This window comes from Rana temporaria, chromosome 11 (genome assembly GCF_905171775.1).
Source record: "Rana temporaria chromosome 11, aRanTem1.1, whole genome shotgun sequence".
NCBI lineage: Eukaryota > Metazoa > Chordata > Amphibia > Anura > Ranidae > Rana > Rana temporaria.
The window spans coordinates 130,991,015-131,003,617 of NC_053499.1; the positions used below are offsets into that span (position 1 = coordinate 130,991,015).

General features: G+C 44.6%; 1 protein-coding gene across 1 annotated transcript; it reads left to right on the forward strand.

The window, feature by feature from the left end:
* The first annotated feature begins 2,497 nt into the window (after positions 1-2,497).
* Positions 2,498-3,814, forward strand: LOC120916974 (carbohydrate sulfotransferase 5-like). Its single transcript, XM_040327922.1, has one exon. The coding sequence runs from the start codon at positions 2,499-2,501 to the stop codon at positions 3,678-3,680; it is 1,182 nt and encodes a 393-aa protein (XP_040183856.1). The 5' UTR covers position 2,498; the 3' UTR covers positions 3,681-3,814.
* Positions 3,815-12,603: the final 8,789 nt, after the last annotated feature.

A 12,603-nucleotide genomic window follows, 5' to 3' on the forward strand; every position in this document is an offset into this window, starting at 1 on the left:
GGAAAAAAAATACACCCCCCCTAAGCTAGTAGGGGGGGGGGGTGCTGCCGCCTGAAATTGAGAAGCGGGGGGGGGGCTGCCACAAATTGAGAAGCGGGGGGGGAGGCCCTTTACAAAAAAAGAAGAAATAAAGAGAAATATATATAAAATATAAAAAAAAAGGGGGTAGCCATCCCTTTCCAAAAGAAGAAGAAATAAAGGGAAATATATATAAAATATAAAAAAAAAGGGGGTAGCCATCCCTTTCCAAAAGAAGAAGAAATAAAGGGAAATATATATAAAATATAAAAAAAAAGGGGGGTAGCCATCCATGGCCCTGGGGACCTCTGGGCCCTTTAATAGAAAGAAATAAAAAATACATATAAAAAATATATAAAAAGAGGGGTTGCCATCGGGGGACCTCTGGGCCCTTTAATAAAAAAAGATTTTATATATATATATATATATATATATATATATATATATATATTAGGGCTGTTACTGATCAAAAATGTTCTGTTCAATTAATCGTTTTTTTTAAATCGATTAATCGACTAATTTCGATTAATTATAACGCACATACAGATCCAACTACTTTTAGCTGATCTCCTTGCAGGCTGATTCCCAGTGCAGCTACCAACCACTGGAAAAATGGATAGCAGGATACAAAAAACACACAAGGTTAGCGCTTGATGGAAATAGCATTAAAACTTTAATAGTCTTCAAGTAGGTAACAAAATAAATATTGCACTGGAGATAAAATCGATGTAGCTACATAAACTGTAAAAATGGTGCGAGTAATACCAAACGGTAGCAAAAGCAGTCATAAAAACATGTAGCTAAGTATGATACTGGTATAAAAATGTGTACAACGATACCACTGCTGAATCCAGATGAGGAGAGGTTAACATCAGTCCGTCGGTATGTAGATGTCCCATGAAGGGAACTATCACATCTCCCAGTGGATGGCTGTAGAATCCCAGGTTGATAGAGGGAAGTGTAACAGCCCTTGCGTGTGGCAGATAGTGATGTCCCGCCAGCATGCAGATATGAAGGCACAGCAAAGGAGCCCTTCAGATGGACACGGCAAGCCCCGCCGGTGTCCGTGACGTTACTGGATCTCCGACGGAACTCCCTGAAGGCCCAGAAGCCGGCGGAGAGGTGAGTACCAATCAAAAGAATTGTAATCGATCAAAAAAATTAAAGATTAATCGATTAATTAAAAGTTAATTTGCACAGCCCTAATATATACAGTATATATATATATATATATATATATATATATATATATATATATATATGTATATATATATATATATATATATATATATATATATATATATATATAAAAATGTAGGTATATATATATAAAGAAGATTACAAAAAAAGGGGAGTTGCCACCTGGGACCTATGGGCCCTTTAATAAAAAAAAAAAAAAGAAACCTCTGGGCCCTTTAATAAAAAATAAATTAAAAAAACTATATACAAAAAAAAATAAACATTTATAAAAAAAGAAAAGGGGGGTTGCCATCCAGGGCCCTGGGGACCTCTGGGCCCTTTAATAAAAAAATAAATAAAAAAAAAAAAAAAAAATTAAACATTTATAAAAAAAATGGGGGGGTTTGCAACATGGGGCCCTGGGGACCTCTGAGCCCTTTAATAAAAAAAAAAATATATATATATATATATATATATATATATGTAAAAAAAAGAAATAAAATATTTTATTTTTTTATAAAAAAAAGGAGGGTTGCCATCCGGGGTCCTGGGGACCTCTGGGCCCTATAATAATAATAAAATATATATATATATATATATATATATATATATATATATATATAAAAAGATTTTTATAAAAAAAAGGAGGGTTGCCATCCGGGGCCCTGGGGACCTCCGGGCCCCTTACAGGTGTACTGCCTGTACCCCCCTGATGGCGGCCCTGCAGACTTGATCCAGGGACTAAAACAGACCATATATATACTTTGTGAAAGTGCAGATACAACCAATGACTAGAAGAGTAGGCAATCTGCCACACTAACAACAAAAACCTGGGGAATGCCCAGGGAAAAACCAAGCCTACTTACCGACCAGCTTGCAGAAAACCAATTAACCTGTCTACAGTATGCGTTAAAAACAGGGGTTCAGTCCGCACGCATTTGCAAACGCATGCGTGAGCCACAGAGCCGCGCCAAGGCACCCTGCAATATCTGTGGTCCTAACACTAAACAATGAGCGTCCCCACAGTGGAGGCACATGCATTTTAATGGATAGACAGGGGCAGGTGAACTGAAGGGAAGCCACCCCTCCTTTAAAGGTACAAGAGCACACCAAGCACCCAGCATATAGCACAATGGCTGCAAAGGTGTTGGTGCACTGATGGACCAATATAAACACCACAGGTGAAGCATAAACATGCCACACTAGCAGCTTGGACCTAAACATGCAGACGCAGAGCCGGTAATCCGTCTCTTTATATATTTTTTAACAATGCCTATTCTTCTCTTCTTTCTAGGTAAATCATGAGCAAATTTTCAACCATGTTTTATGTAGTTGCAGCTGTGATTACTCTTCAAACAATCCTTATGGTTTTAACCAACGTGGGAACTCCTTTAAGTGATTCCACCCCCAGGGAAAAACCAAGGAAAGTCCACCTTTTGATTATTTCCACCTGGAGGGCGGGCTCATCTGTTGTTGGGCAGTTCTTCAACCAGCACCCTGATGTCTTCTACTTGAAGGAGCCAGCCTGGCATGTTTGGAATGCCATGCCACACAACAATGCACATGTTCTTCACATGGCAGTGAGGGACTTGATTCGGTCAATCTTCACATGTGACATGTCTGTGCTAGATGTATACATACAAAACAGAAGCTATGTATCAAACTTATTTCAATGGTCCTCCAGCAGGGCCCTTTGCTTACCCCCGGCATGCAACACTTTTTCTCGGAAAAAGATTGTAACTGAAGCCAACTGTCAGAAATATTGTGCTAAAAGTCCTTTTAATAAAGTGGAAGAGTCCTGTAACGCCTATAGCCACATTGTTCTCCAAGAGTTTCGTATTTTTGACCTGAAGGTGCTCTATCCTCTTCTAAAAGACCCTACCTTAAACGTAAAGATCCTTCATGTAGTACGAGACCCAAGAGCTCTCGCCAAATCTCGCCGACAACTCAAGTTTGCTTTGGAGTTAGACAATGCTATTATTCTCAACTTAAATGATCGAACAGTCGATGATACGGGCAGAGAAAAAGTTCTAAGAGAAATTTGTCGGAGCCAAGTTGACATGTACAGAACGATCAATGATCGGCCCCCTCCCTTTCTTAAAGACCATTACATGTTGCTTAGATATGATGATCTGGTCAGAGACACTACGAGGATAGCAAAGCAACTGTATACCTTTGCTGGTATAAATCCGACAGATGAGTCAATGACATGGATCTATAAAATGACTCATGGGGAAAACTTGGAAAACCCAAAGCCATTTATCATTACACCACGGGATGCATTACATATGTCTCTAAAGTGGAAGGAGGAACTTACCTTACAAGAAATCATTTCAGTGCAGAAGATCTGTAAAGACTTTATGGAATTTTTCCGTTACCAGAATATAGATTCTGAGGATGAGTTGAATGACTTAGATTTGGAGACAGTGCTACCAATACACAAAGATGTCTTCAACTGGCATAACGACGATGAAAATGAATGAGACTATTTTGTGTGCCTTTGCTTTCCTGGGGTCTACTTACACGTTCCGTCTCTGTGTTACTAAAGCAAACCTTTAAAATGGCTACCGTGTTTCCCTGAAAATAAGACCTACCCCCATAATAAGACCTAGCAGGATTTTCGGGGAGGGCTGCAATATAAGCCCTACCCCGAAAGTGCACAGTGCATGGAGCTGGGCAACGCCAGTGAGACAGCGGCTCCCCCCCTCCACTTTCTTCCTGCCCGATGCCCGCAGCCCCTCCCTCCTCAGCGCACAGATGCCAGCGGGACACCGTCTCCCCCCCTTCTCCACTCTCCTCGCGCCCGACGCCTGCGACCCCCCTCCCAGTGCACGGAGCGGGCCAATGCCAGTAAGACAACGGCTCCCCCCTCTGCTCTCCTCCCGCAGCCCCTCCCTCCTCAGTGCACGGAGCGGACAGATGCCAGCGGGACACCGGCTCCCCCCTCCTCCCACCCGACGCCCACGGCATCCCCTTCCAGTGCACGGAGCGGGCCAACACCAGCGGGGATCCCGGAGCAGAGAAGAGCCCAAGGAGACCATGCGACCGCCAGGTCAGCTGAAAGAAAGTTACAGGTAATGCCCACAAAGAAAGACACACTGCACCCCACATTCCTAAAAATGTAATTGCATACAGTAATTCTATTAGGATGGATTTTAGTATGCTTTTTAGGTTCTGACCTGACAGGGAGGGGGAGGGGGGGGGATAAGACAGGGGACCCACTAGATAAATGACACAGCAGAAGCACTATGCAATCTATTATGATTTAAAGAAAAAGGATTTTTTTTTTAATTTTTTTTTTTAGGGCTACAACCACATTAAGATCATTGTACATATCGTAAAAAAATAAGACATTCCCCGAAAATAAGCCCTAGTGTTTTTTAGGTTGCCAAAATTAATATAAGACCCAGGCTTTTTTTTGGGGAAACACGGTATATTGTATGTAATATATAAATTATTAGCTCTAATTAGCCATTTATAATCATAATTAAAGCGATTGTAAAGGTAAAAATAATAATAAAACAAAAAACAAACATGGTATACTTACAAGAGCATACACACCAGCAGGGGAGGGCTGGCAGCCTTAGGCCTGAGGGGCAAGTCCAGTCAAGTGGCCCATTGAACCACCAAATCAGCTCACCATCCATGGCCCACCTGGTTTTTCAATGCAGCCTCACCAGTGCCCATCAGTGCAGCTGGGGCAGGTTACATGGGGTGTGTGTGGGGGGGAGATGGGGGGTCAGCTAGGGGTGTCAGGGTATCTCATCTCAGTGATCTCAGTTCAGCAGGTCCTTGCACCCTCCTGGGGGGGGTAATGGTCCTGGGGTCAAGTTGCAGCCAGCGCCCAGCCCTGCGTTCCGACTCCCTGGCACACCCTGCCTCTGCCTGCTTCCAAGAATTCGGTCCCAGGGAGTTGTAGTTTCCTCTGCGCTGTTCTGTTTTCCACCCACCGGGAGCTTTAGCGTGGACTACAACTCCCGGAATGCAACAGCTAGTGGTCGACCCCTGTGGCCATGCCCCTGGCCCGACTTCCTAGACCAGAATAAAAAAGAAAATGGTAGAGGGCAGCGGCTGCTGGCCATTTTGAACATAAGTTAGGGCGGCCTGGGAGGCAATTGCCCCCCAGCCCCCCAGCCCAGCCCTGCACACCACCTCAGGCAACAAAAGGAGGACACACCCAATTTAAGGTGCTAATCCCGGTTTACCACTGTCAGTAGAATGAGGTAGAAAGTAGGGTTGTCCCGATACCACTTTTTTAGGACCGAGTACAAGTACCGATACTTTTTTTTATGTACTCGCCGATACCGAATACCGATACTTTTTTTAAATGCAGCCACGTGTCCCCAAATGCAGCCTTGTGTCCCCAAATGCAGCCATGTCCCTAAATTCAGCCATGTCCCTTAATTTAGCCATGTCCCTAAATTCAGCCATGTCCCTAAATTCAGCCATGTCCCTTAATGCAGCCATGTCCCTAATTCAGCCATGTCCCTTAATTCAGCCATGTCCCTAAATTCAGCCATGTCCCTTAATTCAGCCATGTCCCTAATGCAGCCTTGTGTCCCCTAAGACAAAGCCAAGTCAATCCCCCCCTCCCCCTGCCGACATCTAGTTACTATGCGCTAGGGGAACACAACAGCTGTCATTTGCATTTGAATAGCTGGGTGTTCCCCCGCCGCGCCGTCATGTATAGCCCCTCCCCCTTGCCCAGAAACTTTGATAGACAGGTCACCCGTCGTATCAAAGTGCCCGGGCAAGGGGGAGGGGCTATACATGACGGCGCGGCGGGGGAACACCCAGCTATTCAAATGCAAATGACAGCTGTTGTGTTCCCCCAGCGCATAGTAACTAGATATCGGCAGCGGCGGGGGGAGGGGGGGGGGATCGACTTGGCTTTGTCTAAGGCGGCAGCGGCAGCAGCTCTCCTCTCCCCCATACGAGGACTGCTCTGCTCCGCTCTCTGCCCCCTCTCCACCCCCTCTCAACCCGCACTCTACCCCCTCTCCACCCGCACTCAGAAAAAAAAAAAAGTATTCTACCAGGCATCGGGAGTATTTGTGCGAGTACAAGTACTAGCGCAAATATTCGGTATTGGTCCCGATACCGATACTAGTATCGGTATCGGGACAACCCTAGTAGAAAGAAATTGATTGCACACTGGAATCCAAAAGGTGCCGATTACATTTTTTTCTTTATTGTCACACCAGACAAACTTGCAAAAAGTATTTAGTTGACGCGTTTCACATGAAAAGAGCCGTGCTTGTTTACAACTTGTACATATATATATATACATGGTATACTTACCTGCTCTGTGCAACAGAATTGTACAGAGTGTCCGCGAACCTCCTCTTCTCAGGTCCCCCACCGGCGCTCCTGACCCTTCCTCCCTGTCCAGTGGCCCCATGGAAAGCCACTCGTGCATGGAGACAACAGGTCTGTTCCACGACTCGCAGTGCGGTTTCCGCCCGGGCCGTGGGATTGAGCTCACGATTCTTTCCACCAGAGAGAAGCTGCTCGGAGTCAGGGATGCGGGGGGAGCGGCTGCCTTGGTGCTCCTTGACCTCTCCGCAGCCTTTGACACCGTGGACCACGCTATGTTGATTGCCAGGCTTCGGGACGAGTTTCACATTACCGGCTCCGCTTCACATTGGCTTTCAGACTTTCTCACCCACAGGACCTTTCAGGTTAAAACCGGTCCTTTCCTATCTGCCATCAGCACCCTGAGTTGTGGGGTGCCTCAGGGCTCTGCCCTGTCACCATGGCTGTTTAATGTGTATCTTCGGCCACTTGCGAGTCTGCTGGAAACCCATGCAGTGTTTAATCGGTTGTACGCAGACGATGTCCAGTTGGTCGTTGACAGCCTATCCAACCCTGCTCCTGGCCTGCAGCTTGCTTCCTGTCTATTAGACATCAAACAATGGATGGATCGCAACTCCCTTAGTCTAAATGCTAAAAAGACAGAAATTCTCATCTCTGGACGTATTGATCCAGCTGTCTTTTTGGGAAACTGGCCTACGAGCCTTGGGCCGTGTCCGGTTCCAGTGAATCAAGTCCGCGTCCTGGGGACAATTTTTGACTGTAATCTGAATTGGATACCCCAAGTCAATCAATGTATCCACAATGCACTGTATTACATCAGGTGTTTGAGAAAGGTCAAAAATTTGTTTTCTCAGTACCACCGGAAAGTCTTGGTTCAATCTCTCGTCAACTCCCGGATTGACTTCAACAATATTGTGTATTTGGGTATGCCTCTAAAGTGGCTGAGGAAAATCCAGCTCGTCCAGAACCAGGCCGCTAGACTAATCTCCGGCTTAAATAGGCGGGAGCATATTACCCCTACCCTGCGATCACTGCACTGGCTCACTGTGGTAGATCGCATTGAGTTTAAGGCTCTCTGTCTCGCCTATCGCGCTTATCATGGGACGGGCCCACAATACCTGAATTCCTTGATAACGCGATACACCCCTGCACGAGGACTTAGATCACTTACAGCTGGTCTCGTCACTTGTCCATCTGCTCGCCTGCTTACCTTCGGGGGTAGACGCTTTTCTGTGAGAGCAACGGCCCTATGGAATAGTCTCCCTGTTTCTATCCGGTCTCTCCCCTCCATTATGGCCTTTCGTAAAAGGATAAAAACTTGGTTTTTTGAGGGAAAAGCAGGCTGAGTCACGTTAGTTTTCCCTGTTGTTCCTTGGTAGTTTGCTTTTTTGTGCTCTCCTTTTTTCTTTTCCTTCTATTTTCTTTCCCTGACTTGATTTATCTATTTACAGGTATGTCTTCTGCGCTTAGACGCTTCCCTGACGGGTCAGTATTTGGCGCATTACAAATCCAATAAATCAATCAATCAATCATGCTCAATCCCGAGCCCTGTTGGACTCGTCAGCACCCCCCGCTCCCTTGTCACTGGCTTTGGTTGACAGCACTGGGAGACAATAGCTGCCGGTGCCCCAGAAAAAGCCAGCGAGACACAGAAGTGGGGGGAGAGAAGAGCTGCAGATGTCCACAGCGCTGCATCGGATGAGGGCTCAGGTAAGTAAAAAGGGGGGGGGGGGGGTTGATGCCTAAACATTTTTTTTTTTTTTTACCTTAATGAATGCATTAAGTTAAAACATGTTTAGGCTTTAGAAACCCTTTAAGGGTAATGCATTAAAGAGAAAGTAAACCCTCTCGTCCAAAAAATGTAATAAAAAAGACAACCTGCAAGACAAAGGCATAATGAAAAGCGTGATGAAAATATCGCCTCCCTTCCTACATACTTCCAGGTCAGTGACTTCTAAGTCAGGAGGTCAAAGGATCAATGGGCCAGATTCACAGAAAACTCCGGCGGCGTAACGTATCGTCTTTACGTTACACCGCCGCAAGTTTTCAGCGCAAGTGCCTGATTCACCAAGCACTTGCGTGTAAACTTACGGCGGTGTATCGTAAAGACGTCCGGCGCAAGCCCGCCTAATTCAAATGGGGCGTGTACCATTTAAATTAGGCACGCTCCCGCGGCGAACGTTCTGCGCATGCTCCGTTCGCAATTTTTCCGACGTGCTTTTCGCGAAATTACGGCGCCCCGACGTGTTTGTGAATGGCGACGTGCGTAACGTAATTACGCTGTACCTACGCCAAAATTATTTTTTTTTAAAATTCTACGCGGGAACGACGGCCATACTTTAACATGGGCTGTGTAAAGTTAAGGCATGAAAAAGCATGACTAACTTTGCGACGGGAAAAAAAGACTTACGACGACGTAACGACCGCGCGAACCTTCGTGGATCGCCGTAAAAGCTCATTTGCATACCCAACGCTGGAAAACGACGCAAACTCCACCCAGCGGCGGCCGAAGTATTGCATCCTAAGATCCGACGGTATAAGTCAATTACACCTGTCGGATCTTCTATGAATCAGTCGCATAGATACTTTCAGAGATACGCCGGTGTATCAGGAGATACGCCGTCGTATCTCTTCTGTGAATCTGGCCCTATATGACCACCTCTATATTACTCTCAGTGTAGCTTCACTTTAACCACTTACCGACCGACCGCTGCATGCTGATATATGTCGGCAGAATGGCAGCCCTGGGCAAATGGACGTACCTGTACGTCCCCTTTAAGAAGCTGTGCGGTGGGCGTGCGCCTGCCGCACTCTCCGTGACCATGCCCGCGGGCCCCGCGGACTCGGTGTTCGCCGGTGGCCCACGATCGTGTCACGGAGAGGCAGAACGGGGAGATACCTATGTAAACAAGGCATTTCCCTGTTCCGCCTAGTGACAGGACAGTGATCTACTGATCGGGAGCAGTGATCACTGTCGTGTCACTTGTAGCCCATCCCCCCTACAGTTATAATCACTCCCTAGGACACACTTAACCCCTTCCTCGCCCTCTAGTGGTTAACCCCTACCATGCCAGCGTAATTTACACAGTAATCAGTGCATTTTTAAAGCACTGATCGCTGTATAAATGACAATGGTCCCAAAATAGCGTCAAAAGTGTTCGATGTTAAAAACAATGGGAGGGCTTACTTCTACTTTAATGAATTAAATGAAAATTAAAAGTTAATGTAAAAAAAGATTAAAAAACACTTCCAGTAAGGGCTTGTTCACACTTGCTTGAGAGGGTCATAGAATTCATTGTACTGGTTACATAGTAACTGCGTATCGCTATACTGATAATTCTGCGTAAAGATTGCCAGGCCATAATAACTACATAACATATCGCTATAGTAAGACTTTAACTTACATGGAACTCCTATACAACAGGTAGGTATGAAGTCCTGTGGCGCAGTACATGCTCGTAGGATGTCGTTTCGCTGTACATTCGATCGTGGGGGTCATGAATTCAAATCCAGCCAAAGCCCCACCTTCCTATGTAGGTTTTTTTGGAAGCTTACTTTTAAATACAATAAATTGAATGACAATAACAAGTTATTATAAAATAACAATAGAGCTTTCCAGTAAAGGCTCATTCACGCTTGCTTGGGAGGGCCATAGTATTCAGTGTAGTGGTTGCCATGGTAACTGCATATTGCTATAGTAAGAATTCCACTGGTTGCCATAGTATGTGCCTATCGCCATAATAAGAATTTTTGTGGTTGTTGCTATGGTAACAGCAATATGTAATCTTCCAAAGGATTTGTGGGAAATGAGCTACATAATCTGTGTCGTTTCAAGAAAATAACTGGCACCAGTGTGGGTAGAGGGAATTCAATTTAAATGGAACTTCTAATCTATACCATACACAGGACAGAAGGGCTGTGGAGCAGAAAATAGTGGGGTAGATTCAGGTAGGGGCGCGCACAGATACGGCAGCGCAGCGTATCGTCTTTACGCTACGCCGCCGTAAATTACAGGAGCAAGCGCTGTATTCACAAAGCACTTGCTCCGTAATTTGCGGCGGCGTAGCGTAAAAGGGGCCGGCGTAAGCGCGCGTAATTCAAATGATCTGGTAGGGGGCGTGGATCATTTAAATTAGGCGCGTTCCCGTGTCGAACGTACTGCGCATGCGCCGTCCCTAAAATTTCCCGACGTGCATAGCGGTAAATGACGTCGCAAGGACGTCATTGGTTTCGACGTGAACGTAAATGGCGTCCAGCGCCATTCACGGACGACTTACGCAAACGACGTAAAATTTGAAAATCGCGACGCGGGAACGACGTCCATACTTAACATTGGCTGCGCCTCCAAATAGCAGGAGCAGCCTTACGACGAAACCGACGTAAAAAACGACCGCCGGGCGCACGTACGTTTGGGAATCGGCGGGGACATACTAAAACATTTAATGTGAAAATGGCTTAATGTAGCTTAACGAGCAAAAAAGTACCTAAACCTCAACCAATTGCCCTGAAACTTTATACAGCCCAAGATCTCGACCTTCCAAACCTATCCGATAAGTTTTGTGCGATTTGGTGTTCCACAAGGCAAACTAGAGACATTAAGCTTGTTTTTTGGGGGAGCTTAATGTGGCTTAACGTACAAAAACGACCTTAAATGTTAACCAATTTCCCCCAAACTTCACACAATAGAAGACTCTATCCATGCCAACATATTCTGAAAATTTCAGCTCAATTGGTTTATCACACCAAAAGTTATTCACATTAATCTATATTTTACAATACTAAAACATTTAATGTGAAATTGGCTTAATGTAGCTTAACGAGCAATAAAGTGCCTAAACCTCAAACAATTGTCCTGAAACTTTGCACAGCTTAAGATCTCAGTGTTCCAAACCTATCCTATGCGTTTTGTGCGATTTGGTGTTCCACAGGGCAAACTAGGGACATTAAGCTTGTTTTTTTGGGAGCTTAACGTACAAAAAAGACCTTAAATGTTAACCAATTTCCCCAAAACTCCACACCATAGAAGGTTCTATCCATGCCAACATATTCTAAAAATTTCAGCTCATTTGGTTAATCACACCAAAAGTTATTCACATTAAGCCAATTTTACATTTAATGTGAAATTGGCTTAATGTAGCTTAATGTAGCTTAACGAGCAAAAAAGGACCTAAACCTCAATCAATTGCCCTGAAACTTTGCACAGCCCAAGATCTCGACATTCCAAACCTATCCTATAAGTTTCGTGCGATTTGGTGTTCCACAAGGCAAACTAGGGACATTAAGCTTGTTTTTTGGGGAGCTTAATGTGGCTTAACGTACGAAAAAGACCTTAAATGTTAACCAATTTCCCCAAAACTTCACACCATAGAAGACTCTATTCATGCCAACATATTCTGAAAATTTCATCTCATTTGGTTTATCACACCAAAAGTTATTCACATTAAGCCAATTTTACATTTAATGTGAAATTGGCTTAATGTAGCTTAATGTAGCTTAACGAGCAAAAAAGTGCCTAAACCTCAATCAATTGCCCTGAAACTTTGCACAGCCCAAGATCTCGACCTTTCAAACCTATCCTATACGTTTCGTGCGATTTGGTGTTCCACAGGGCAAACTAGGGACATTAAGCTTGTTTTTTGGGGAGCTTAATGTGGCTTAACGTACAAAAAAGACCTTAAATGTTAACCAATTTCCCCACAAACTTTACACAATAGAAGACTCTATCCATGCCAACATATTCTGAAAATTTCAGCTCAATTGGTTTATCACACCAAAAGTTATTCACATTAAGCTATATTTCACAATACTAAAACATTTAATGTGAAATTGGCTTAATGTAGCTTAATGAGCAATAAAGTGCCTAAACCTCAATCAATTGTCCTGAAACTTTGCACAGCTTAAGATCTCAACGTTCCAAACCTATCCTATGCGTTTTGTGCGATTTGGTGTTCCACAGGGCAAACTAGGGACATTAAGCTTGTTTTTTTGAGAGCTTAACGTACAAAAAAGACCTTAAATGTTAACCAATTTTCCCCAACCTTCACATAATAGAAGGCTGTATCTATGCCAACATATTTTGAAAATTTCAGC

Coding starts and splice junctions, on each gene's coding strand:
- LOC120916974 (XM_040327922.1), top strand. CDS start 2,499: ATGAGCAAATTTTCAACCATGTTTTATGTAGTTGCAGCTGTGATTACT.